We start from the raw sequence: 27,015 nt of genomic DNA, 5'->3' as shown, positions 1-27,015 counted from the left end.
ACTAACATCTCGCTCTCGCCTCTGATTATTAGAGCTCATTTGTACAAGGTACTATACACTCGAAAACATAATATTAAAAAAAATGGGGTATTAAGCCGCAACTAACACTGCATGGTCTGGGAAACACCTCAGTTGGGATTTTTTCAACTACGAATGCATAAAGATTAAAAACATACATGCGATACCAAAACAACGTCTTACTTTCTAAAGAAACGAAAAGCATAAAAACGCACGCATTCAATTTTATGCACCAAGTCTATGAATGCGACAAACCCATGTAAGCCCCCTCCCGATCTCTCGCCCCCTGCCCGCCCCCATTGCTTTCTTTAACACTTTCCAGAGTCTAGACGGGGCCCTTGTGAAACTCGATCTCTTATTTTCTCACCACCCTTAATCAACACAGACTTCCTGGCCAGGTTCGCTCGAGGTCCTTCACATGGCTTTATCCCATTTCTTTATGCAAGCAGTTTACTTTCAAAGCAACCAGCATAACATTGTCCAGTTGGGACAAGAAAGTATAAAACACAACACTCGCATAAAACAGCAGATGCTTCCAAAACTTTCCAGGTGGGACAGGAGTTGACGCCAACTTTTCCTGCAAGATAGTTAATGCCATTTTTTTGAATTCCCCTCTGGTTGAAAAATTGCTGAGTAGCATTACATGGACGATTTTGAACATTTCTGTTTTAAGATTCTAATCCATCAATGAATTACAGAAGCTCATTTTATCACGCTTAGGTTCACAATAATTGTCAGGAACTACACCATTACCCCAGTAGTCTGGATAGATTCCTGAAGACTTATAAATTTGACTTGCTCCACCAACTGGTAGCGATGTCCAAACTCATGAGGAGAGTGAAGTGCTTGAGATACAGGATTCTGTGGTGGTTTCTTAAAAGAAGCACTTTAGGCCAGGCATAGGCTAGAGCAGTTATATTGTTAGAGGGGTTTTGTGTCAATTTATGTGTGTCTCTTGATTGCGTCTGGACAGTGGCCAAGGTTCCTTTACTCTCAAGCACAAAGATGGCAAGGGACTTGCACTTTCAAATGCCAGCATTTAAATGTTATTTTTTTAAGTCTATCCAGGATACCTGCTAACTTGGACTGTTGTTCTCAGCAAGCAAAAGCCTTTTTTAATCTCATGTATCTGAACTTTTACTTCCATTTCTTGAATGTGAGTATTTTCTTCAGTCTCATTGGAGGAATCCAGGAAGTCAGACAAACTCCCAGAGTGCATAAATTCTTCACTCAATCTGCTAGTGACTTGTCCAAGTCCCAGAAGTTAGCACTTCCCAACGCAGTCTGTCAGACACTGTACTTTAAGTTACCTCAGCGTTCAGTCTCATCCTCTTCCCTCTGCTCGTTAAACTACTCTGCCTTGGCATCTGGGCATGGGTACCTGCTCCATAGCCTTCTCACCAGATACACTTCTCTCTAGGGTAGGATGGGTACCCGCTCCTTACTGCAACAGCCCTTTTCCAGCACCATCTTTTCACCAGTTTGGGCACACATCTACAACTATCGGCACAGTATAGGTTTCATGTGACTGGCTTCTGCAGTTCCACTTTACGGTCTCCTTTTCATCTCATTCTCTGCAATGCCCTATGTAGCTGCTCATCGCAGTATCCTCACAGCTGCTTATTGCTTTAGTGTCAGTCATGAGCCTGTGTTCAAAGGTCCAAAGCACCCTCAACTTTCTGGCTTTACCACGGCTCTGGCAACATTATGTAGCTTCCTGATCTTCTGGGGACTTCATCTTCATTAACATCAAGTCCCTAGACTACTCCAGCTGGGTTGGTCTAGCCTATGAAACAGACAAGACTCCTACACAGTCACCCAAACTACCTTGCCTACTGCCCCAGCCCCACTAACATTTAAATGTCTTACCACCCATACATTACAAGTTACTTATCTGTAACTGTTGTTCTTCAGCGTATGTATGGCATGGATTCACATGCTCATAAATTTTCCCCGTCAGGCTGGGAATCCATGGTAAAGAAAAAACTCAGTTTAATTTCTGAACAGTCTGTCTCCCAACAACCAATCACTTGCCTTTGGGTCATACTGCACCCAGCCAATGACTGCCCTCTACCCAAGACCTTCCTCTGGCAGCCATCTTCAGATTTGGTAGCGTGTAAAGTGGCAGTAGGACCAAGAGAAGAGCCACAGAGGGGTAGGCGGGAGGGTTCGCATGTGAATCCATGCCAGACCCATGCTGGAGAACAACAGTTACAAGTAAGTAACTTGTTCCTTCTCCAGCATGGGGTCTGGCATGGATTTGCATGCTCATGAACAAAGAATACATAGCAGTACACACACATGCACAACCACGGGAAGTGGCAACGCTCAACATTAAGCTTCTCTTACCTCCTCACCAGGCTCACCTTCAAACGAACAGGTTGCGCAGCACTGCCTGGCCGACTCCGGACGCCTCCCTGGAATCCCTGTCGACACAGAATTTCGTGAAGGTGTGCGTCAACCTCCACGTAGCAGCCCTGCAGATGTCAAGCAGGGGCACACCAGACAGGAACACCGTAGTTGCAGCGATCGCTATGGCCGAATGGGCTCTCAGACTGCCAGGCTACTGTCGGTTTGCCAACCGGTGACAATGGGTGATGCAGCCAGAAAGCCACCTGGAAATTGAAGCCTTGGAGAGGGCCATCCCATGGTTCACAGGGCCAAAGTTCACAAAAAGTTGCAACGTCTTGCGGAAACTTTGTGCGGTCCACATACAACTTCAGTGCTTTAACCACATCTAGCGAGTGCAAAGTCATCTCAGCCGGCAACGAAGGCGTAGAGAAGAAAAAAGGTAACACCAAGGGCTTGTTTAGATCAAATTCCAACGACACCTTTGGCATGCAAGAGGGGTGCGTCCGCAGCACTACACTCGTCTCGTGGAATGTCAAATAAGGTGGTTTACAAGAGAGGGCCTGAATCTCTCCCACTCGTCGTGCAGAGTTATGGCCACAAGAAAGGCTGTTTTCCACCACAAAAATTTTAGAGACGCCACATTGAGCTCTCACGCCGGGGCCGGAGCCTTCATCAGCCGGAACAAGCAAAATAGTCCTTTGACGAACTCCTTGACCAATCGATGCGACCACAGGGATGATCGTCCAGGAGATGTGGTGTAGCGGGAGATAGCCGCCAGATGAACTTTGATGGAAGCATGCGCCAGTCCAGCCTTGGCCAACGACAGCAAATACAGTACCACCTGCGGAGCCATGACACGTAGAGGCTCGATCTTCCTTGCACAGCACCAAACGGCAAACCTTTTCTATTTATGTCCATAGCATTTAAGAGTAGAAGATGCTCTAGCCTTCGCAATCACTTCCTTGAAGTCCGCTGGGAGATCGTAGCCCCTAAATTCTAACTTTGCAGGTGCCAGGGCTGCAGGTTCAGTGATCCTGGGTCGTGGTGCCGAATTGCGCCTCCTTCCCTGGCAAGAAGATCTGCAAACACCGGAAGTTTGACTGGAGGGGCCGCGACATGTCAAGAAGGTCCGGGTACCATATCTGTCCCAGCCATGCTGGTGCAATGAGGATCATCCTGCACCGGGCCAGTCGGAGTCGATTGACTAGTCGAAGAAGCAACGGCACCGTAAGGAACGCATTACAGAAACCAGCCATCCCAGGGGAATGAGGATGCGTGCCCCATGCCTGCCGGCTGGGAAACCTACTGGCAAATCTCCAGCACTTTGTGTTAGTCGCTGTACAAATAGATCGATCTGGGGATTGCCACATATGCGGACCAGGTAATCCACTTGGTCCTGCCAAAGCTCCCACTCGTGGCAAGAGCTCAGCTCCCTGCTGAGGGAGTCAGCGACAATGTTCTTTACCCTCTGCCAGGTGAAACGGGAAGAGGAACATCCCCTGGGCGACAGCCCAGTGCCACAGTTCCTGCGCTTCTTTGGAGAGCACCCGGCACCTGGTGTCCCCCTGCTTCCTGATGTAGAATGTGGTGGTGGTGTCCGTGAAGACCCACACCACCTTGCCCTTGGCGGACGGAAGGAAAGACTTGAGGGACCAAAACGCAGCCCGCAGCTCCAGCACGTTGATGTGCAACACCTTCTCCTCTGGCGTCCACAGGCCTCTTACGTGAAGGCTTCTGGTGTGAGCTCCCCATCCTTCCTCGGAGGCGTCCATCGTAATAGTCTCCTTGTAAGGTAGGGTCTGGAAATCCCCACCGCCGGACAGATGTGCGCGAACTCTCCACCACCGTATCGCTTGACAAACTCGCGTCGGGTGTGATCTTGTCCTCGAAGCTTCCAGACACTTCTATCCAGCGGGCGTCGAGGAACTCCTGTAGAGGACGCACCCGCAGTCTGCACAATCGAATGAGGTATATGCATGACATCATGCCGAGCAGCGACTTGATGGACCTCACACTTGCGATAACCAGGGCCAACAGCCGTTGTACCTTGCCTAAAATGGCCGCTACCCTCTCCTCCGATGGAGACACCAGGCACTACATTGTGTTGAGTCGGGCTCCCAGAAACAGCGCGTCCTGCGATGGAGTCAAGCAGGACTTTGCATAGTTTATCGAGAACCCCAGATCAGTCAGGAGCCGGACGATCCTCGCTGTGCGGTCGACGGCGATGTCCTTTGAGCTTGCCCGGATGAGCCAGTCGTCCAGATAAGGGTATACGTGGATCCCTCAGACGCAGCTCTGCCACCACCGGCGCCAGGCGGTTGCCAGTGATAGGGTTGAAAACAAAAGGATCGAATGCCTTTTGATCGACAAAGGATCGAAAAAAGGGTTGAATTTGTTTGTTTTTTTTTTTTAATGGGGGGGGTTCCCCCTCACCCCCCCGTTTTCTTTATTAAATACATTTTTTTACCAACCCAAACTGGAAAAAAATATATAAATACATTTTTAAAAAATGCAACCCTTTTTTTTCGATCCTTTTGCATTCGAGCTAAAGTTAATTCGATCGTTTGACTGGACACCGCGCCAGGCACTTGGTGAAAACCCTTGGCGCCGACTTCAATCCGAAGGGAAGGGCCTTGAACTGGTAATGTTGCCCTTAAACCAAAGCACAAAGAAACTTGCGGTTCCCCTTGTGGATGGGGAAGTAAGCATCCTCCATGTCCAACGACGACAGGAAATCCCCCTCTTCTAGCTGTCCTAGAACGTGTTGAAGAGTCACCATCCAGAACTTTCGGGCCCCGATGTACTTGTTCAGACGGAGGTATAGGATGGGCCTCCATCCGCCAGTCTTCTTTTTGACTAGGAAGTAACGAGAGTACACTCAAGCCCCAGAGTCTCTTTCGGAGGAGTTCTATCGCACCCTTTCTTAGCATGGCCCGCACCTCCAGCAGCAGCTGAGGGACATGGGTTTCCTGCCGGGCCACTGGTGGTATTCGTGGACGCTTCTGTTGAAATTCCATGGTGTGTCCAAGGGCAAGAGCATCCAGCACCGAACGGTAGGTGATGGTCTGCCACACGCTGACGAAGTTGGCCAGCCAGCCTCCCACCAGGGTGCACGGGTGGGAGCCCGACACCACGGGCGGTTCAATCCTATTTTGACATCGAAGCGTACGTGGGGAAGAGGTGAAGGGGGGGGTGAAGTCTCCTCTTCTTGGATGGTGGTTCCCCCGATGGTCCCAGCGCCGCGGGTGGTGTCGTCGGGACAAGAGGCATCCTCATCTGGATCTCCACAGGTGGTTGCTGAGGTAGCTGTGGTGATGTTAACTGCAGGTCACAGCTTAAAGCACCCCCCACCCCACGCTGCCGAGCAGGATGCCTCAAGCCTTTCATCCTTCTCAGTACAGAAAATCGTAACTCCAATACGAAATACTGCTGAATCCTAAATACGTCCTTGCACTATATTAGCATTTAGCATTAGAAAAATGGTTTAGAAGAGTCCCTGAATGAGCGATCAATTGAGCAAAGATCACTCCCTGCTTTACCATACCTCTGACTCAAGTCTGTGCTCGAGTCCACCTTAAATAAATTTTGAACAGAAAGGGGGTAGAGAGTGACCACCCTGCCCACTCGAACAGTGCGTTTCATACAATGTTCTTATGGTCACATCGGTATACCCACATATTCTGGCAACATCCTTTAATGACTGAAGCAAAGCCATTTGTCAACAATGTCGCCTCTGCACAGCAGTTTGGTATACGCCCCGGCACAGATCACCGTAGGGTAGGTTTTGTCATGGGACAGTACTGGACAGCCTAGTGCACATCTCCAAGTGGAAATATTGTATCCCTCTAGAGGGCAAGCAGCTCCACACATCAACCATTCCGACACATTTTGTACCACACATGGCCATTTTAACTGCCTTTTGAGCTTGCTCATCGCTGCAACTCCTGTTTTAGATGAACATATAACTAAGTGCATGGTGACCGTTTACCAGGGTGATAATTTTTCTTCATGGGCGCAATCCGTGGCCCACCAATATTTCACTTTGTATTCAAAACTAAGTTAAAAATAACCCTAGCCAACGTTTTTGTATTATCAGTTTCAGTATGCTCACGTAAAAGTTCCTCTTTCCAGTCACAAATCGCACAGAAGTCATTTGGGGCCAAACTCGGTCACAATAGCAAAATCTAGGTGCTACACCAAACACATTCATAATAATTGGGGATGGGCAAACTAATGCAGGACAAACGCGATGCACCTGAATTTTGGGTTAAGGGTCCTGTGAATTGTTAGAAAAGGTTCCAGAGATTCATCCAGAAAAGTTAGTTAACAGAGGTGGGGCGGGGGTGGGACCGCCGGGGAGGGAGTAATCCCCCATAGAGCCAATAACGTGCTCAATTTCCCCACCGAGGACGGGTAAGCACCAGCATGGCATTTGGCCATGTTAAACGTTTTCCCATTTCCATCGCATTTGTGCTCGAAGTGGGAAAAAGGTGTAAAAGCTTTACACTAATCTTAGGGTGTTTTTATAGGAAGAAGGTGCGGGGGGGCAATCTAGGTTCTGGGGTGCTGGTTAGCACATCCACATTTGACCTACACAATTTTGAGGATCAAACTTTTGAACCAGAGACCTGTGACATGTCACGGATTTCCTTTGTAGAAGGCTGCACACCCGTAAAAACCTGCATCTTCCATATGCTAATGATAAAATGCCGAGTTGCCAGAAATTACACCCCCAAAGTTTTACTCTGGTGGTGTACAAGATACAACTGAAACTCAACTCTTCCAATTTGCTAGAAAAACATACGGTCTTGTTTACAAAAGGACGGAGATGGGAAGAATGAGATTGTGGAGAAGTGGAAATGACACGGAACTGAAGTGCAAAGCGGCGACGCTCTTGTTTTGACAGACAAATGTCGGGTGAGCGCAGGCAGAATCTGCCGATTTCCACCCGGCTGCAATAACATTGCCTACATTCAGTCTCCAGTTCAGTGACAGAAAAACAGCCCACTTTGCCCCAGTGAAATTATGTTATGCCACAAAAAATTAAAAAATAAAATAAACGTCCGTGCCTTTGGTCATAATCTTTGCACCGAGTACAACGAAGGCTGCAATATCCAGACAGCAGCACCCCTTACTGTAGAATGCCCCTCCCCAACCCTTCTAGAAAGCTCTTGCAAGGGGCGGGTGTGAGATGACTGACATCTCAACACATCTGCTACAAGGGAAGAAGGCACACCTTTGAGTCTACAGAGTTCTGAGCGCCGAAAAAACATGCCGGGCGTTGTGAAGACAAAAGGAAGTAGGCAGCGTAGATGAAAGTCCAGCACACTTAGCTGAATCGAGACGCTCGTCACGACTCGATACATTTAAGGTGCAAATATGTAGAGAGCTGCGCCAGGGCCCGTGTATTTTTAGCAGTGACCAAAGAACGTTACTGAGTCTAGCAATGTACGTCATTTTCAGAGAATGCTCTGGGCTCAGGGCCAGAGGCCGGAGGCGTCCCGCTGCGCCTCAGGTGATAAAAGCCCGGCCTGAAAGTGAGACGGGAGGGCGGGGGAGAGATCGCAAATCTTAATGTGTGACGGAAGGCGTCCCAAGCATCAAGACGAAGACGAAATCCTACGCGGGCTGCTGCTATGACGCATTTTAATGGCACGGGGTTAACCACTTCAGTCTTCACTTGAAGTAGACGCACACCGAAGCACTCCACGGTTTTACTTCTAGTAGGTGAAAAAGTGGAAAGCCGACAGTGCCAGTATAGAGAATATATTCGATTTAAGGGAGATGCTGGAATAACAACCAAAAATTATTACAAGGATGTAATACCTCAATCAAATTCAAGTTTACTGAAACATTATTTTTAGTTGCAGGATTTAACGTGTGCTAAATAAAGCACGACCGGGATTCATGGCGGTTAGAAAACGCTCCTCGAAGCCCACTCCGAGCCCAGCCGAAGACGTCAAAGGATATTCACCTGTTTCATAAAACTTATCATTGCTAAAATGTTCCATCATTCCCGGGCCTATGGGCAAGGCCATAGATTTGGAAACACCCCTTCCATAAACTTTTGAAATGTGTTCAGGCACTCATGAAATCCTGGGATATCTATATCGCTATATTGCTATATCTCTATATCTCTATCTATATATATCAAACTTAGCTACAAAGCAATGGTGCGCTTCACAATAAAAGAAGAGGGACAGTTTGGGGGATGGGAGGGAATCATCTGGTCTCTGGTCCTGATCTACTAAAAGTAAACCCTATTGTATTTTGATCTCAAGCAGCATAGCAAATACATGTAGCTTAAGTGCTCTACTGATAACTGAACATAGAAGATCGATAAATGTTTTGAAAAGTCAGCAAAATAGATGAATACGAACACTTTAGAAAGGCCTTCTAGCCATTTATCCATTGATGTGTGGCTTGCAGTAAAACTAATTGGTGGAAAAAATAGCCAAGGAATTTTTAAAGAATTGCTCAAGTAGATGGGCAAGTGTGACGCTAAATGAGACAAATTTGAGGATATGTATACTTTATCGAGAAGGAAATAACAGAATTTATCCACTATAAAACCTCTAAAAACTAATTTAAAAAGACAGCACGTTAAGTGTCACAAACCTTAAGCTTGTTTGAAGAGACCATATTTTATTGACTTTTCCGTTCTTTCATTTTAGGGGCTGGTCAACAAAATCATATTTGTCAAATGAAAGATGGTTAGGTTTAATATATTGAAACTGGTCTATGTCACATCTGATAGGGTTCCCAACTTAGGTGACTAAAGAGGGCGGTCCCCAAAGAGAGGACTTTTGGAGAAAGACTTGTATTCCACTTGGCGCATGAGAGGCTATCGGGCACCTGGCGCATGAGAGGCTATCGGCACCTGGCGCATGAGAGGCTATCAGGCACCTGGCGCATGAGAGGCTATCAGGCACCTGGCGCATGAGAGGCTATCAGGCACCTGGCGCATGAGAGGCTATCAGGCACCTGGCGCATGAGAGGCTATCAGGCACCTGGCGCATGAGAGGCTATCAGGCACCTGGCGCATGAGAGGCTATCAGGCACCTGGCGCATGAGAGGCTATCAGGCACCTGGCGCATGAGAGGCTATCAGGCACCTGGCGCATGAGAGGCTATCAGGCACCTGGCGCATGAGAGGCCATCAGGCACTTGGCGCATGAGAGGCCATCAGGCACTTGGCGCATGAGAGGCTATCAGGCACTTGCTCCCTAAAAAACAGACAAATCTTTCTATCGAAAATAGGCAGGAAGTAAAGATGAACCAACAAAAAGATAAGGCATAACTTGCAAACTGTCTTCCACAAGCTTCCACCCTCGCAGCACAAGTCCTGTTTGGTTCGATGGCACCTGCAGAACTGTGCCACAGGAAGGAACCGTCACTTCATGATCTGAAGAGAAACTTTCAGGTAAACCTCTTTCCACGTGCATGAATTACTACGTGAATGGAATTATGAATTACCACCAAATACACGTTTTAGTGTTAAAATATTACTCATCAAAAAATTGGGAAATAAAATTGCTTTTTTGCTCCCTAGGAATGAACTTCATCTTACTTGCAAATGTAATAAGGGAGTAAAGCACTCCCATCTCAGCATTTTTATCTGGAGCCCTGGTTGTACTTAATCATTTTTGCATCCCACAATTACACAGTGCAAAACACCCCTTCTAAATTTCCATGAGCACGGCTGTGATTTCAATCTGTTACGCAGGTAAACAAGAAAGCGTGCCAGGAATTTTGTGGTTGCAAGGGGGGCTGATGTGGTAAATGGTGACCTGTTCAAACTCGCAAAATATTGGGTCGGCAGATGCTAGGGCCAATCAAAAAACATGTCACTCGCAGCATTTACCATGGGGAGATTCTATGTAAACTGTCAGGTGTATCGACCCACGTTCAAGTTATTATGTTGCAACATTTGGTGCTGTGGGATTAGAAAATCCAAGATGGCCGAAAAGCCCACATTTGCACCAGAATCCAGGAAAACCGCGCAGTTTGTGCGCACACCAAAATGGTCGCCTGACCCGCCACCCACCAGTGCGAGCATTATGGGCCAGAAGCGCCATGAGTGAAACGTGGTGCCAAAGGAAAAACAGCAGTGCCTGTTAGCTCAAAAAGCGCTTTGAAATCACCTTTGTTTCTTTGAATGCAAGCTCAAAATGCCCATTTCAAACATTGCAAGATATTCAAAAATCTTACTGAACACCAGCAGACGTCTGGTAGAATGAAATCGTGTGTGCATACAAAATTTGGAAAGATGAAGAGCCTAAAATAATGTTCATAACAAAACTGGCTGAGCTGTGGATGTCAGCAGCTTAAATGAAATGGGATTTAAAGCCACTAAAATCGAAATGTTTAAAATAAATGAGTGACCTACTTTTGAGTGTCACATAGGTTGCAACTGCTTAAATGTCATGGTTTTGAACTTAGAATCAGCGTTCTAGCTGCATATGTCAAAATTGTAAGTTTGATTTGAATGAAGAAAAATGGGAACAAAAGTGACCTTTGGCTGAAGCCTGGCTTAAAGATACTGAATTCTGCCCGGCAACTACCCCCGACAGGAGTTGAAACTTGCCCAGCAACTGTATTCACAGGCCTGGCCTCCCTTCTGCTGCCCCACCAAAAGCAGATCACACCTCTCTGAAAGAAGCAGGGGAGGAGTACCTGGGACTGCAGAAAACAAAACAATGAACTTTCCTTGGCTCAGGCAAATGTTAAATCAGGGGGTCGTAAATGGCTTCCTCTTGGAAGGAAATGGGAGGGGCACTGCCTCTGAGCCATCTGAGCTTGGAGGAAGTGGACAAACCAGAAATTCCCCCATGTGCTTTGGGAAACCACACCCCTCTGGGCCAGAGCATAATTTTAGAAAGATGGATAATTCATAGTACATAACTGTCAAAATTATATCAATATCATGATTCCTGTGATTTTTCTGTGCACATTTTAAGAGGTGTTAGGACTCTGTGGTATGTTCTGGGGGGTAGTAGCGGAAAATAGGGTATTACTCCAAATGTATGTATGTTAAAAATCTGACACTTCATCTGATGCCCATATTCCTTGCACACATTTGTGTAAATTCAGGAAAAGTTTAGAGGTTGTGCTCTGGATGAAAAGGGCAGAATTCTTTCAGAGGTGGACACATCTTACAAAGACAGGGATCGGATGGATTGGTGCTACAGAAAATATGTTAACTGGACATAAAATATTAGAAACATTGTACATAGATAAATAAGCAGTTAAGTCAAAAATAGATTTGTGTGCAAAGTGACAAGGGGAGGATTCTCTGACCCATGAACATACCTCATCACGATGGCACTCCATTTCCTTCCCCCAATCAAGGGAGAGAGGAGAACTTGGCCAATGATAAGTTGTGAGGTGCAGGCTTATTTATGCCCACGCACACACCCATTTTCAAAAGACATAAAAAGAGCCACTGAGACCCAAGGAGAGATTCACTTTCCACTTTCTTGCAAAGCACTTTTCCGGACCAGACAATATCCAGAAGGACCATAGACTCCAGATAGACTCCAGAACTTGAAGCAGAGAGGCCTGAACCAAAAGCGGAATCCTTCTCAGCAGGCATCAGAATCCAGCCACCTAACCAAACTATTCAACAGCCGGGCTGTGCTGTTCGCATCTGGCTAGAACTTTTGCCGGAACCAGAGCCCCAGACCAGACCACGGTGCCAGTACCAGACCCAGAAAGCAGAGCTGTATCCAAACCACAGACCAGACCAGACCGCTGTGCAGTGCCAGAACCAGAGATCCAGACCCGCAGAGCAGAGAGAACCGCAGCTAAACCTGTTGACCAGATCTGTGACGAGGCCCATTCCTTCCAAAATTAGGAGCGAGTATCCAGCCAGAGCTGTGCAAACCAATCTGTTTAAAATAATCTAAATCAAACCATTTCCACCTATTTAGAACTGCATAGAAATCTTGTGTCCATTCTGTGATTTCAAACCTGTGAAAGAGTCATTTGTCCTTCTGAGCTTTACTTTATTTCTGAGAATCTACCTCCACTAAATCGTCCATATCTTTGGAACCGCACGTGCTAGGAACGAGATTTAACTTTAAAGCTAAGATCCTCAGCTTTCCAACAAGCCCAAAACTGTCTACTCCATATAGTTTTTCCGTAATCGCATTCGACGCACTCGAAAAAAGTGCTGCGATTTGCAATTTGACTCAATTTCTCCACCTGTCAAAAATAGCTGTCTTTTGCTTCCATTGCTGAAATTCGTTTTCAACCTGATAATCCCTCATGAATCATTGCTAGTGTTGACCTGAACTAATTCAAAGTAGCTGTCACACACCCTGAATCTCCTATAGGGAATTAAAATCATTTTTAGCATATTTTCACTTCATTGCAAATCACATTAAAAGTATTTCTGCATGTTTTAAAAGCATACCGGTTGCTCCAAGCTTGCTAGGAGAGGAACTAGAATCTGTATTGCATTTGATTATATTCCTGAAAATTGTGTGCTCTCCTTCCATCTCTTTATATTGCATAGGGGGGGGAGTGAATTGCCACAAGGGGGAAAGTGATTATATTATCTCTTGTTGAAACCATATCAGTTTATTTCTGTGCTGCATTCTTTCCATCATTGCTTTTCCTTGAAACCATAAAAGTATTCTCTGCTACCTTATCCTCTCTATACCAACTCCCAAGTAATTAAAAAAGTGTGCTAGTGTAATATTATCCATTGTTGATCACTGTCATATTCATAAGTGTGCTATCAAATATTAATGTATTCATAAAAGTGTGATATATATGTTTCATTTTTCAAATAAATCTTTTAATTTGCAAAAGAAACTTACTTCTTGGCTCAGTGAGGTCAGGTGGATTCAAAGAGAGGGGCGTTATACAAGGGTTTATCATCCAGATCTATGAACTTGTCATAAAAATATATAAATAAGGGCTTCCCTTGGGCATCCCAGACTAGGCATTGACTTAGTTGGAGTGCTGAATTGAAGTCACTTAACAGAGTGGGGGCTTGAGCCGGACGTCTGGATTACATCTACCACTTGTGCAGCTTAATACAGTGTGCTAACTGACAGAATACATAAATCCTGTTGGATCACCACGCTGTGTTACACTGTAAAATCACCCCTCAAAAGAAGGACGCTCTAAGGAGATGGTCCGTTTTGCAAAATAAAATACAAACTTCTGTAAGTCAGGAAGGAAATCAATTTCCAGAATGACTTTCTTGGTAGATATCAAAATAGCCAGAGAGCACCTCTTACACAAGCTATTTGTGAGAGGCGAATGGAGGGAACAGGACCAGACGGTGTGGTTGCAGGCCAGATCACTGCAACAGGGTCAGACATATGGAGAGATCAGGGTCCATTACATGTGGCCCTGAGTGAACTATATATGGCCCCTAAAGCCAAAGATGAGCACGACAAGATTGTCAGGATAGCAGCATATTTATATTTATATATGGGAGCCATACAGGACAAATGTGCTGAAGGCCAAGATCTGACAAATAGGCAACAGATGGCATTAGAGAAGGCCCAATCTGACCTGGTCTCTTCTGAGCAGAGGCTGCACAGGGGCCAGGAGTCAGAAAATTAGAGTAGACAGTATCTCATTAAAATCAAAGAGGATATGGGTATCCTGCAACAGGAAAAGTCTGACCAGGATACCAGATTTCTGGCAAAAGGAGTACCAAGAAGGTTTGGACGCCCTACTGCAGAGCCAGAAAAAGCTGGAGCAACAACTGGACTTCAATAGGGCATGCGCAGAGCAGGTTGTCACCCTGCAAAGCCACCTAGATAGGGAGAAGTGTCATGATTTCTACCCCGGGCATCCGGACCGAGTCCATCAGCCCCGGGATTCAAGAGCATCTAATGGCCATCCCGGCCCAGTCTAAAACATGCCATTCTTATTGGCGCATTCATAGGAAGACTCTATCCTTCACACCGGATATGTAATCTGCATCAAAGATGCTGTTACAGTGCAGGTTAGAAACGCCAATACAATAGCTTCAATAAGTGTGGCTTCCACTGCCCCCAACCGAGGAATGCAGGGTGTGGAACAGGCAGTGGCAAGTCAGCATGCCTTACCTTGCCATTTAAGTATGAAGATGGTTGAGGCTTGTGACCTCAGCTCCTGCTGCCAAATATCGTGCCCATATTTTGAGCCATTTAGAAGCAGAAATACCCCTGATTACTTGCTAGCAATATTAATTACTCCTAGTCCTACTCCTCCTCATCACAGTAGTATTGAAGCAAATCTGCCTTCCGACAGACTCCATTCTAAAAGTATTTTTCTGGCTCCTCACCATCAATGGCTTGAAACCCCACTATTTACCCATAGTCTGCCTGTCTTAGCTGGGGTGCCCAACGGGGCATTAAAAGTGGGTCTTCGTACTGGGACAGGTAGGTGTCGTGAAGATTACTTTGAGTAATCAGATTGTCGTCTCCACTTTCCTCTTCCCAGTACTTAACTCCTGAAGGATATCAAATTGCTATCAATTAACGGGGTGGGGGAACAGAATACACCTCTAGAGCTCACAGTAATAGATAGACATTTGCTAAGCTTGGAAACAGTCTATTTGGAGGGAAGAATTCTGTTCAATGTAATATAAAAGATCTAGTAGAGGATGGGTGCCGCACACCAAAAATTCCAAAAAAGGTCATGTGAAGGTTTCAGAGCTTATTTTAACTTTCACCCGTTGGTTTGTATTCTAAAGGAATTGCGCAGGAAACTTAAATGTGCTAGAAAACAAAATAATAAAAAAAAAAAAATCGAATGCATGGGCCGGAATAATCTGAAATGACTTACTCTGTGTAGTCTTTTGGCTGGCTTGCCCTTTCAAGTGCAGAAACTTCAAGGAGCCGAAAAAGCACAAGCTAGCTTAATGCAGAGTGGGACGAGAGCTTGGAAAAGAGCACACAGAATACACTAAGAAAAAATAATACTACAAATGTGCATTCGATTTTAAAGGGTGTCGACCCTCGTCAACCGAACAAATCTACCACATTGCTACGTGAACCAGACAATTTCCCACTTTTTTGCTGTTGATAAAATAGAACAAAGGTTCTAGAAAAAAAAACATTGTGTGACTGAACAATGGAAGCCAACTGTCTAAACGGTATTGAATGAATAAAATGTCAGGAACTAAAGTCTCCCAAAAGGAAAAGAATAGTGTCACCTGGGATTTGTCCATCTCCATTTTTAACGTTGTCCTTTCCCAAGTCTCAATCACAAAGCGTCCTTCTGGATGAGACGAGGTTCCCACACCTTTCCCTTTTCTTCGTCTCACACTGCTCTCCCATTCTCCATATATCTGCCACGAGAGCTCTTTCCGATGTCCTGCCCCTATCCACCCCCACCCCAAACTCGAACTGCCACCCCTACACCCTTCTGCCCGATGTAGAACCATCCCTCCACTCCACTTTGCCTTTCCTCGCGCCTGGCACCATTCTCCAGCTTTTCCTGAATTGGTTAGACTGTGCCGATTGACATCTAGCTCTCCCTACATGCACCATTCTGCACAGTTCATCACCCTCTATGGATTCTCCACTACTGCGGTCGTTGCCTCACTGTATCCTAGCTCTTTTCTGGGCTCTACACCGCCTGCCCTCCAGAACCTTCGCCATGCCAGGTTTCCTTGTACAGGTTACCCATTTCCTTATCTTGTCCAGAAATGGCCTCTGCTCACTTCTGGGTCAGAGACTATGCACGTGCGCAGGATTCTGTTAAACTGTCCCTTGGGCAAAGGAAGTTTGGTCAATTTCAACATTTGCATTCGTTTTTATTCCCTCACCACCCCCCACAGACGAGAATTAACTGGTCACCAGATCGTGCTACTATTTCTGGTATCAAATTTCCAAATGGGGGCACTAGCTACTACATGCAGAACTCCACAGAGACCACCACACCAATGTCTTTGCTACATTCTATATGCTCCGCTCCATCTTGGTAAACCTTGCAGAGAGGTATTGCTAAAGATATGGTTAGGAGGCAGAGTATTTACAGCTTTCCGTCTTCAGACTGCGTAATGATGGGACATGCTCACCCAACACTTAAAATAGCACCAAGTCACCAACATTAGTAGACATCTGATTTATGGTTTGTGCCCTGCAAATATCAGGAGGCATGCACATATAACATCAACTGCTTCATCTTCGATGCATCTCCCCACAGTCATTTGCAGATAAAAGAGAAGAACTGAATATTAATTACTGTTCTTCTTCCCTTCGTTATGTATCACTCACCAAGGAGCGAGTCTGGGTCGGCAAGACAGATTGGCATGTGGAAGAGATCCAGGTTGGGGCTCAGGGCAGGTAAGTGTGCCTTTACTTCCATACTGTGCAGCCACGGCAGGGAGATCTACTCTGCCACGCCTTGCTTTGTACACGCCTTTGCAGGCTATAGGTTGGCACCTCAAAATAAAGGCAATCGCCATGCTTATGTTAATCAGCCTTTTATATTCCACCACTCACCACGGCAGTGCTCTCACATAGCCACTTTTACAATGTCCTTCTAGAAAACATTTCTGCAGGGTTTGAATTAAATAGCAGTATAACAAGTTTAGGCTGTGAAACCAAATGTAAACCCCTAAAAATGTTAAGGGGCACAGCAAGAGTTCCACCGCAACGTACGTAATTAAAATATTCCTCGTGGTTTGATGTATGTGCAGTGCTGGAAAAAAACATGTTTTTACTCTGGCAACCCCCCTCTTTGGGCTGGGAAGGGGATTATGTGGGCAAAGCAGAGGAAATGCGCTCCAGCAAGACAAACTGTGCCAGAGCGGCATTGCATCTTGTTCCGGCCCGTTCACAACACTGTATACAAAAATAATGACATACACCATGAAAATGTAAAACTGTACAATTTTGAATGCAATACACTGTGTATATTTAGAATACATTTGAAAGTGTTTTACATTGTATGTTACCATGAACATGCTCCAATACATTTCCTGTTTATAGTGTAAGCATTGGTACTTGTGAGAAGAAAAACATGTAAACAAGGCTCCATTTTAGAAACACGGCTCACTTACCGATTGGCTACTTCACCAAACGGCCTCGTTTGAGGTGTTTCATAAGGGGGACACGTCCTTGCCAGAAGTAAGTGTCCCATACTCCCCAAACCCTCCACCACCTTCACACCATGGATGGGTGCAGCCCTCTGGGTACATATAAACAGTGCTGGTCATTGGGCCGGCTCTCGGCGAATCCGAGATCCGGGACCAGATATGAAGCCAGATCTCGGGATGCGGCCAGAGTCAGCCGCCCAAGACCATGAACCGCGCTGGAATACTTTATAAAAAAAAAAAACGCCTGCGACGGCAGCATTGGCTTTTACCTCGGCTCTGGCACTGTTGTGTAATGCACACCGCTCACTACATGTACAACCGATTCCTTTTAGTTAGTTTGCAAAAGTAGCGGGCGCCCCTCTCTCGACAGAACAAGGCCTGATAACCTGTTCAGTGGTTATTAACTACTTGAGAGTTCGCAGCCACTGCTTTTACTCACTGTGCCTTTCACAGATGGGAAATATCCATTTGCATATCAGTCTTTGTCCTGCCCAGAGGCAGTCCAGCACCGAAATGCAATGGCAATTCCAACCTGAACGAGAGTACCACCAGCAACCCCATACACGTGTTTCACCCTTGTTGGGGATCATCAGTGAGGTGAAGCTGATGCCTCTCTAAGCACAGTGAGAGGGAGACCACGTCTGGTTGCCCCCAGGAGACCTAGGGTTACCAATCCCAGGTTCCTTGAAATTTAGTTTGCAAAGGTAGCGGGCGCCCCTCTCTCGACAGAACAAGGCCTGATAACCTGTTCAGTGGTTATTAACCACTTGAGAGTTCGCAGCCACTGCTTTTACTCACTGTGCCTTTCACAGATGGGAAATATCCATTTGCATATCAGTCTTTGTCCTGCCCAGGGGCAGTCCAGCACCGAAATGCAGTTGTACATGTAGCAAGCATTGTGCATTCCACACCAGTGTAAAAGCCGGCGGTAAAAGCCAATGCTGCCGCCGCAGGCGTTTTTTTTATTTTTACGTATTCCAGCATTGCTGGATGTCCACTACGAGCCCCGCCCCCCCTAGACCACTCCCCTTTGGCACTCCCCCCCCAAACTCCTCCCCGGCCCTTGTGTTGTGGGATCCCCCAGCACATTTGTTCCATTTCTACCACTGCATATAAATGTATTATCTGGTAGGGGGGGAGGTGAGAGGACCTCTTCCTGAAGGAGGGGACTGTTCCCTTACAGCGGTCACTACGTTCAGTAAGGCCTCTACCCCCACCCCCACTGCAAAGAAGCGACCCCCCTGTAATGTGTGCTGTAGGGCAGGACGCATACAACCAAAGGAAACCCAAGGGGGAAGTGGTTGTTGCAATCCTAATGTGCACCAGCATTGGGTTTAGACAGAGCATGTAGGACAATTTCATTGGTGCTTTAGGACCAGAGGATAGAAGGGTGCCTGCTGTGCCCTGGGCCTCTACGCTGGCTGTATTAAAAGTAGAGGTACTGCCGACATTCACTCGCATTGCCTCAGGTGTCTGCTGTGCCATAGACGTGGCAGCACCCAAGACACTTTGCCCCAGGCCCCACTGCTCTGCACCCAGCCCACCTGCTAGCGCCCTCTAGGCTGCAAAAGTACCCAAGTCTCAGCTCCAGTTTCGACACTGTTGCACTGAGAAACAAAGGCGAATTGTCCCCTGCGGCCTAGCTCCAAGCACAGTAGATCAACTGTGCTTGCTACCCAATAGCTTTCAACCCACTCCATGAGGGGCATAGGAACCACTCATCCAGACTGCCAGGGCTCCGCTAGCCCTTTGGATCTCCTGCACCCTCCTCAGCAGAGAAGCGGTGTACTCCAGGGTACCTCTGGAGAGGGAGGCGGGGGGATTAAAGTGTCTTGCTCACCGACGAGAATCCCAGTCTTCCTCTCATCTAAACCCCAGTTTCAGGGCAAATGTCGGTGCTCCTGCATTATCAGCGGTTGGGAACATGTGAAAATAGTCCTAGCCTACATCTGCCAGCACTGCTCATTGGAAAAAATGAAGGGATTAAGCTTGGTCATTGCATTGTATGGGCATTTGTAGAGCCTATTGCCAAACAGCATTGAGGCGGCATCCAATCATTTCAGAGTGATTTTTTTTAAAGAAACAAAAACAGCAGAAAAACCACAAAATTAAAAAAAATTGTATTTATGGGGTGGTGTGTGGGGATAAAAGGGGTGAACTTAAACTCAGAAATTGGGGGACAGCTACACATTTATTCAGCGTTTGTTTTCACCAAAACATCACTCAAACGTTTTTGTTAAAAATTACATAGAACCATCTAGGCGATATGCGCCACAAATAGGAGAAAAAAAAACTGCTGAGCAGGTCACCTTAAGGTCAAAAAAGATATGTTTACCGCTTTCTACAGAACTGAAGATGATCTGGAAACTCGAAAAGAGACGGAGGAAGAGTAGTCCAAAGGGTAGGAGCCAGTATGAAGAAGGAAGGGCCCGCGGCTCGAACCCTGCAGTAGCTTGGAATTAGCAGAAGGATTTGTGAAGAAGACTGCCGGGTTCGAGCCAGCTTGTATACAGTCAGCTTAGATCACAGATATTCTGCTCCAGTATCATAGATGGCACAATCGACCAAATGTTAATCTGGCTCTCAATAGGGAGCCAGTGCAGTTGGCGAAGCAAGGCTAAGGAAGGAGCGCCTTGAGGAGCCCAGAGCCAGCCGCAGATTTCTGTAGAACCTGTAGGTGCAGGAGCAAGCAGGGAGGTTGCCCCAAGCATATGCCATTACAGTAGTCTACAGATCCCATAATGGAAGAAGTAACCACCTTGGTCCGGGACTCGGGAGAAAGAAATGGCACAATTGTCTAATAAGTTTCAGTTTGGCAAAGTCCATTTGGCAAACAGAGGAAATGTGCACTTCTCAAGAGACAATGGAGAGAAGTTTAATTCCAAGACTTTTTACGGCATCCACAGAAGGGGAACAGGGTCCCAGGGAGGGAGGCCAGTATTCAGCGCTCCATTGGGACCCAAAGGCTGGAGAGCTCACCACAAACACCCTTTTCATCACCATTGAGTTTTAGGCAGTTTGCAGCCATCCAATCTCAATGGAAATAAACAGTTCCACAGTTTGGAGGGAGGATCCACCCCTGGAGCATTTAGAAGAAATAGGACCTGCATATCGTCGGCGTACGTGTAAACCTGCACCCAGTGCTCAATTAATAGGTTGGCAGGCGAATGCAGAAACGGGTTAAACAGAAGCTGGGACAGGGCAGATCCCCAAGAGACCCCCCCCGCAGGTCAGTGCCATTGGAGAAGATTTAAATGGGGGCAGTGACACTGTCTGGAACCGGTAAAACCGGAATGATCTGAACAATTGAAGCAGGTAACCTACAATGCCAATTCTCTCCAGACTTGGCAATAAAATGTCACGGTCAACAGTATCAAAAGCTGCAGAGAGATCGAGGACCAAAACTCTTACCACTCTGCGGTCCTGAAAAGAGGCAATATCATCCAGGATGGAAATCATCACTGCCTCAAAGCCCATACAAGGACAGATGCCTGGTTGAAAGGAATGAAGAAGGCAGTTGGATTCCAAAAACCTGGAAAGTTGTGGGGTGGCATTAGCCTCCATCAACTTCATGAGAGCAGGCAGAAGAGAGCTAGGTCAAACATTTTCCTGCAAGGAGAGATCCAAATGAAACTTTTGTTTTAGGAGGGGAGAGCCAATAGCATGTTTAAGCTTTGTGGGAATCATCCCTGGTGCAAATGAGTAATCTAAAACTGCCATAACCAAGGCGACAGCTTCCTCAGGAAGAGCCTGGATGACCTTCAAAGCAATCAGATCAATAGGAGATGCCGACCTACATTTTAGAAGAAAAGTGGAGACTATTTCACTGGCTCAAACTTAAATAAACGAATCTGGTTATTCCCTCTCAGGGGTTGCTTCAAAATACGCAAGGAGTTTAAGGGGCAAACATGGCCACTCCCAATGGGCTGCCGAATATTATAAATCTATTCAACAAAGAAGGAGCCAATACGTTCAGTGAGCTTGTGTGTGCAAAGCGCCTGTTGAAGGAGGAGAGGAATGAGAGCTCCCTTGCCACTCTGAACAATTCACAGGCAGAGCATGAAGCGGCCAGAATCCGATCGGAATAACCTCTCAGAAGTCAGGCCTCCAGTATGACGCTGCATTGAGAGGGGGATGGAGGGGGAAAGATAATTGGTGTAAGATAAGTAATGTGCCCAAGCTACAGAGCAGGATACTGTCCCAGCCCCGCCAGCCTATGCAAGTCCATCAGCACCTGCAGTGAAAAATCAAATTTCGTAGCATCCACTTCAAAAGAAGGGAGATCCTGTGTCAGAGCCCAACCAGCCTTCAACACAACCAGCAAACACCACCACTCTGCCCACTCCATGTCGTTCAGGACTTCTGTTCTGGTCTTTAGCTTACTGATATATAGTCATCATAACAGTCATTTGAGGCCTTGACCAGCATTCTTAACACAACAGAGACATGTGATTTTCTGTGATCTCCAGCAACACGGCTTGTGATGCAGATTACCATTCCAAGATGGCTACAGGGGACATGGAGTGTGACGCTACGTCCTTAACGCGATCGTGTGATTCATGCCGAACTCTGAAATGGCACATCATTTGTAACAACTGAGTCCATTCGGAACCTGCACACTTTGGGCCAGTGGAGCTACGAGAAGGAGTTGCTTACCTGCAACTCCTATTCTCCAGCATTGGTATCTTTCATAGAATCACATGCAGTGAATATTCCCGGCGTCAAGCTGGGAATCCTCAGTTAGCCTTTTGTTTGACTTGTCTAAATATAATTTTCTGTCCATTTTGCATGCTATCCCCCTTCTTATGGGTGCTTTTGGGACCATCCAATGGGATATCGAGTAGTTAGCCGCACCACATTACAAAAACATAAAATTAGATGAAATAACGCTAGTAAGAAAATAACAGCAGTTTTCCAAACATTACAACATTTCGCAGGTGTCCGGCTTTTCTGACCAAGAGTTTGTTCACATTCATGTCACTTATGAGTCAGCTATTTGTATCTTCCCCCCAGTGGGGGGGAACCACCCCCTTTGAACCTAGGGAGGCGAGCCCGTTAAACAAAACCATCCTTAGGGGTCTGATAAAGTGGGACCTCACTGGTAGGAAATCCCCTCTAGGGCACAAGGACTGCCACATTTTTAATAGGGTGTTCCTTATAAGAATACACTGTTGGCATATATGGGGGGGGAAAAAAGCGGACATAAGCAGCGCTACAACGTGGAGGAAGAGGAGAAGCAAGGAAGGACAATGGAAGACTGTCACAGAGTGGCAAGTAATCCACGACCAAGACCGAAGTACCGTCTCTCCTGGTGGCGTGACCACGCTGCAACAGTCGTAGGTCTGGGGCCCAGCAGTAGGATGCCAAAAACCAGGGTCACATGGAGGAACAAATCCTTTGCTCCAAACAGGAAGGAGACTGCCGAGACATGCAGAGTCCAGAGAACACAAGCTGATATACAGGAGAAGCCATAGAGGAAACTAACATAAATCACACTGCTTAGACACCATCCCGCTGGAGCAGGAGCAGACCAGACGTTAACAAAAGGTACCAGGGTTGCCCAGAGCAGAGAGAGGAGAGTGGAAGAAAGAGCAGGAAGCCAAAACAGGTTATGGGAGCCCTAGAAAGCAAAGTCACATAGGCTAGGGAGATCACCCCTGCGAGTGATTCAGAGGTACCAGGAGAACCCTGTTGAAAAAAAGTGATATTATAAAGTATCCAAGCAGAAGCAAACCTGGAGGGTTCAAACAAGCAAAACAAAAGCCAAGAGGTGAACAACCAAACTGGTGGAAAAGGTGGAAAAGGGATGAAGGCAACATCCCTCCATTAAAAGGATACAAGACTTTGGATTTTTATCATGACTTGCAATTTTTCCCAAGGAAGTTGAAGGGGGAGTTGGAGTCTTCTTTGGTGAACTGACATTGAGCATTTTATTTGGAACTGAGAATATCACAAAAGCTATTACTTAAACCTGGCAAAAACAAAGCCGGGCTCAGAAGAACAGTACTCTGGGTTTGTTTTCCACAATGATACGGGAAGAACGTGATTAGGTTTTTGGACCGAGGACTACTTTTCATTTTGACAATAGATGACAGGCCAGGTTGTCTGACAAGAATAAACAAACTCCTTCCACAGCTGGCCTGGGCTCACAGTGCCAACATATCTACGATTTGAATCAGATGTAGCTTCTTAAGTTTATGTGAATTACTATCCACCATACCCTAAACACAGGAATGTCTTTAGATTTAAAGATTAAACTGCCACCAAAAAAGTAATTCCTCATGCCTGGTTTTGGAACAGAGGTGCAGACTTTGAACACAGCCTCTGTGATGAAGTGATTTGACTGTCAGGGCACCTGTGACCTATGAACCTGAAGAGCAGGCACTTCAGATCAGTAGACTGATGCAGCATGGCACATGTCCCTATGCTTTAATCATGGAGCTCATGGAAGGGGGATTGGATTAGCACACCACCCTCTCTGAGGTGGAATTAACAGCATCATTGTATTAATTAATAAGAATCAAAAAGGCTGGGCTTCTATACCCTTGCCAGAACGCAATTGCTCAAACCCCCTTAACCACCCACTGTCACGCCACTCTACTTGTGGAACAAACCTCTTGCTCTCAGATAATGGCCTACACCTGTAAATTAGTCTTCACAATCTTAGTTGAACCCACACGAAGGGTACGAATCTGAGAATGGCAAATGAAAAAAAAAGCCACCAATCGTCTGGAGTGAGAAAGAAAAATTAAGTAGAGCCATCCTGGCAAGCATTTGCAGTATACCTTAAGGACCCAGCTATTTCAATTACCAGTGCTCCTAGAACGAATTGTAGGAAATAGACAACTTTGGCAAATGTTTGTCTAAGATCAGAAATGGTGAAGATGTGACGGATAACTCAGCATCATTACCTACATGAGTCATGACTCCACGTGTGCCATATCTGAAAAATCGTTTTCTCCAAAGCAATGTTAATGTATCCCATGATGTTCCATAACACTTGAAACAGGGCCCTCAAGGATAGAAGACAGAATATAGATGTATATGGCACAGTCTTTCAAAAATACACTGTACTAGCTTTACATTCCCAATCTACTCCCCCTTTTCCAGTAAATCAACGTAGCCCCATACCGCTTGCACCTGCAGATTTTTAACAGGATGATGGGACACAGAATTTATATTCAGAGAAATACACTTTGTATGCAGCAGGGTTGTAATGCTTGGACTAAGGAGTGGATGTGAGTAGTATAGGGCTGCAACGATCTGTGGAATTGCTGCAAGCTCGTTTCAGTCCACCAATGGTAAGGATGCGGACTGGGACCAGACAGTCCCCAACTCTGGCAACACACACCCACCCCCAAAGCCTTAATGTGTGAAAGCAGCTTTCCCCGGGACAGGGCATTCCATAGAAGACATTTCTGGCCCTGAGAGTGCAGGAAGAAGTCCAAATAACAATATGGCCAAGAGACAGGCAAAAATCTTGTGGCACGGCCATCTTAAGAGTGCTAGCCCTCTTAGTAGCCATTTGTGGTAATTGCAAAAAAGCATGGGTACGATGTTTAAAACAAGGTAGTAAAATATCTGCTGCCATCAACACTTGTAATCCATAAAGATATAGTCTCTCAGAACCAATAGCCTAATGGGCTGATCCGTCTTCCCATATAAATTAACACAAATCAAGGGAGTTAAAGCAGGTGGTTTTACTTACCTCCAAAATGTCAGGTCAGAAGCAAAAAAGCAAAAGCAAACAAAAGGGTGTCCCATACACGTCCATGGGAGGAAACCATCAAAAAGAAAATCTTTCTTAACTTGCCACCTTTGTCGTACACTAGTTAACCTCGCCCAGTGAGTTCACAAGTGTACTGCTGAAGCATGCGTGCAATGTCACAAATCGGAAACCCAACGCAATGTAGAGGGCTTCCGTGACTAAAATATGGTGACAGGGAAGTCTTGCTTGGTGCTTTAGGTCCCAGAGTATAAGGTTAGTGGCAACCTTATTGCCCTCAACAAGGAGTGCACAATGATTTGTCGGGATAACCATGTAATAACAAACACTAACAACTTCATTCAATACATGAAGATAATTTCTAGCAAATATTTTCACCAGCATCTACCCATGCTTCTACTATAGGGGCAGTGCTGGGACAACTGGGATGTGCTCATTGAAGAGCCTGAAACTGCTACTCATCACTTTCCTAAACCTTTACTTAAAATTTCACAGCTTGATAAATTGGATCTTCACACAACGATATCCCCTATTCTTCACTCATTTTTCAACAGCATTTCATTTATTCCTCAATTATGCCGCTACAATCCATCAAATCATCCACCAACACTAACACTTGTGTCAGCACCTGCCAGCTGAGAGAGATTGCCAGGTATGGAAGTAAAAGGGTACAATCAGGACAATAGGTGTAGGTGGCTGAACCTTTGTTAGCCAGTATCCCCCTATAGAACAGACATTTGCTGATAAACTTTAAATCCTTATTGAGCTTGCGATTAAAGGAATGCAACCCGATTATCCAGATTTCAAAGATCTGATCCTTGCATCCTACATTTTAGGTTAACTGGGTCTTTTCGGGAGTGTGTGATCCACTTAGTCGGAAGAGTGCAAATCATTGCATTACAATGCAATAAAAAGAAGATTCTTACTTAATTGTATGCCAAGGATCTTGGGACAGATGTGCAAGTGCTACAATACAAGGTGCACTGGTCACGTTAGCACCCCACTGGTCACTGCACATAAAACCTCTATGTTTATTTTATTTTTTAAAATAATTTTAACCAAACAAGCAAAGCATGCTCTGGTAAGCCAGCCTAGGAGACTAAAGCAAAAATAAATGTAAAACTGAAATGTGTTGCACATAAAACCAAAACTTTTTGCACAACTTCTAAAAAATTATGAGCCTAGTTTTGAATTGTTAACTACCGTAGCTTACCTTGGACCTGAAGAATAAGTGTCAGGAAGGTGTAGAGCAGGACGATATAAACCTTCAGACCCATCATATTTTCACCCCAGTCGTTCCGTTGGTTACCAGGATGCAGATTTACAAATTCAGGTAGCGTGGGTTCGGGGAGCTCCAATGAGAGGCTTGCTGGGCGCTTGCAGTGGTACTACAGTATTGGGGAGCTTCATCGGAGTTAGTGTGCTGAAAAAGAGGATTAAGAAATGGAAAATGTTAAACTATTGTTTTAGCGGAAACATGTCACCAAACAGTTGAACGAAGGAGGAGTGTCTACAACAAAATAAAACCCAAAAGAGCCTTTGGTGTACTGGCTTTAACTGGTTACCTTTAAAGACAATGCCTACTAAGACTAACATTGTCTCCATCAGTGCAAACAAAAGGGTTCTTTACTGAAGGAGGATTACGATTAGTATTAAGCAGGAGTAGGAATGTTTTCTTCGTCACAGAGAACTTGTCAAATTCTCAAAAGGGGAGGTCTCAGCAAAGTGGTGCATTATACATACCTTAAGCTCAGATGGAGCTCATCTTTGATGTCACTTTGTCATTCGATTGTCTGCAGGGGTTAGGGGGGCATCTACTCTCGTAGACTCTTCTAGGCACTATGGACAGGCTACCCTTAAGTCTA

General features: G+C 45.8%; 1 protein-coding gene across 2 annotated transcripts in view; it reads right to left on the bottom strand.

The window, feature by feature from the left end:
• BMPR1A (bone morphogenetic protein receptor type 1A) overlaps nt 1–27,015 on the bottom strand; it is a 595,030-nt gene that overhangs the window by 189,424 nt on the left and 378,591 nt on the right. For both annotated transcript variants that reach the window (XM_069610776.1, XM_069610777.1), the window contains exon 3: nt 26,364–26,573. In XM_069610776.1, the coding sequence (XP_069466877.1) occupies nt 26,364–26,430 (67 nt within the window). In that variant the 5' untranslated portion in view covers nt 26,431–26,573. The remainder of the gene's footprint in view (nt 1–26,363; nt 26,574–27,015) is intronic.

The sequence above is a fragment of the Ambystoma mexicanum genome, chromosome 8 (assembly GCF_040938575.1).
Source record: "Ambystoma mexicanum isolate Mex_15411 chromosome 8, UKY_AmexF1_1, whole genome shotgun sequence".
In the NCBI taxonomy this organism is placed as follows: domain Eukaryota; kingdom Metazoa; phylum Chordata; class Amphibia; order Caudata; family Ambystomatidae; genus Ambystoma; species Ambystoma mexicanum.
Note: the sequence above shows the minus strand (reverse complement) of the source record. Positions and strands in the feature narration are given on the sequence as shown.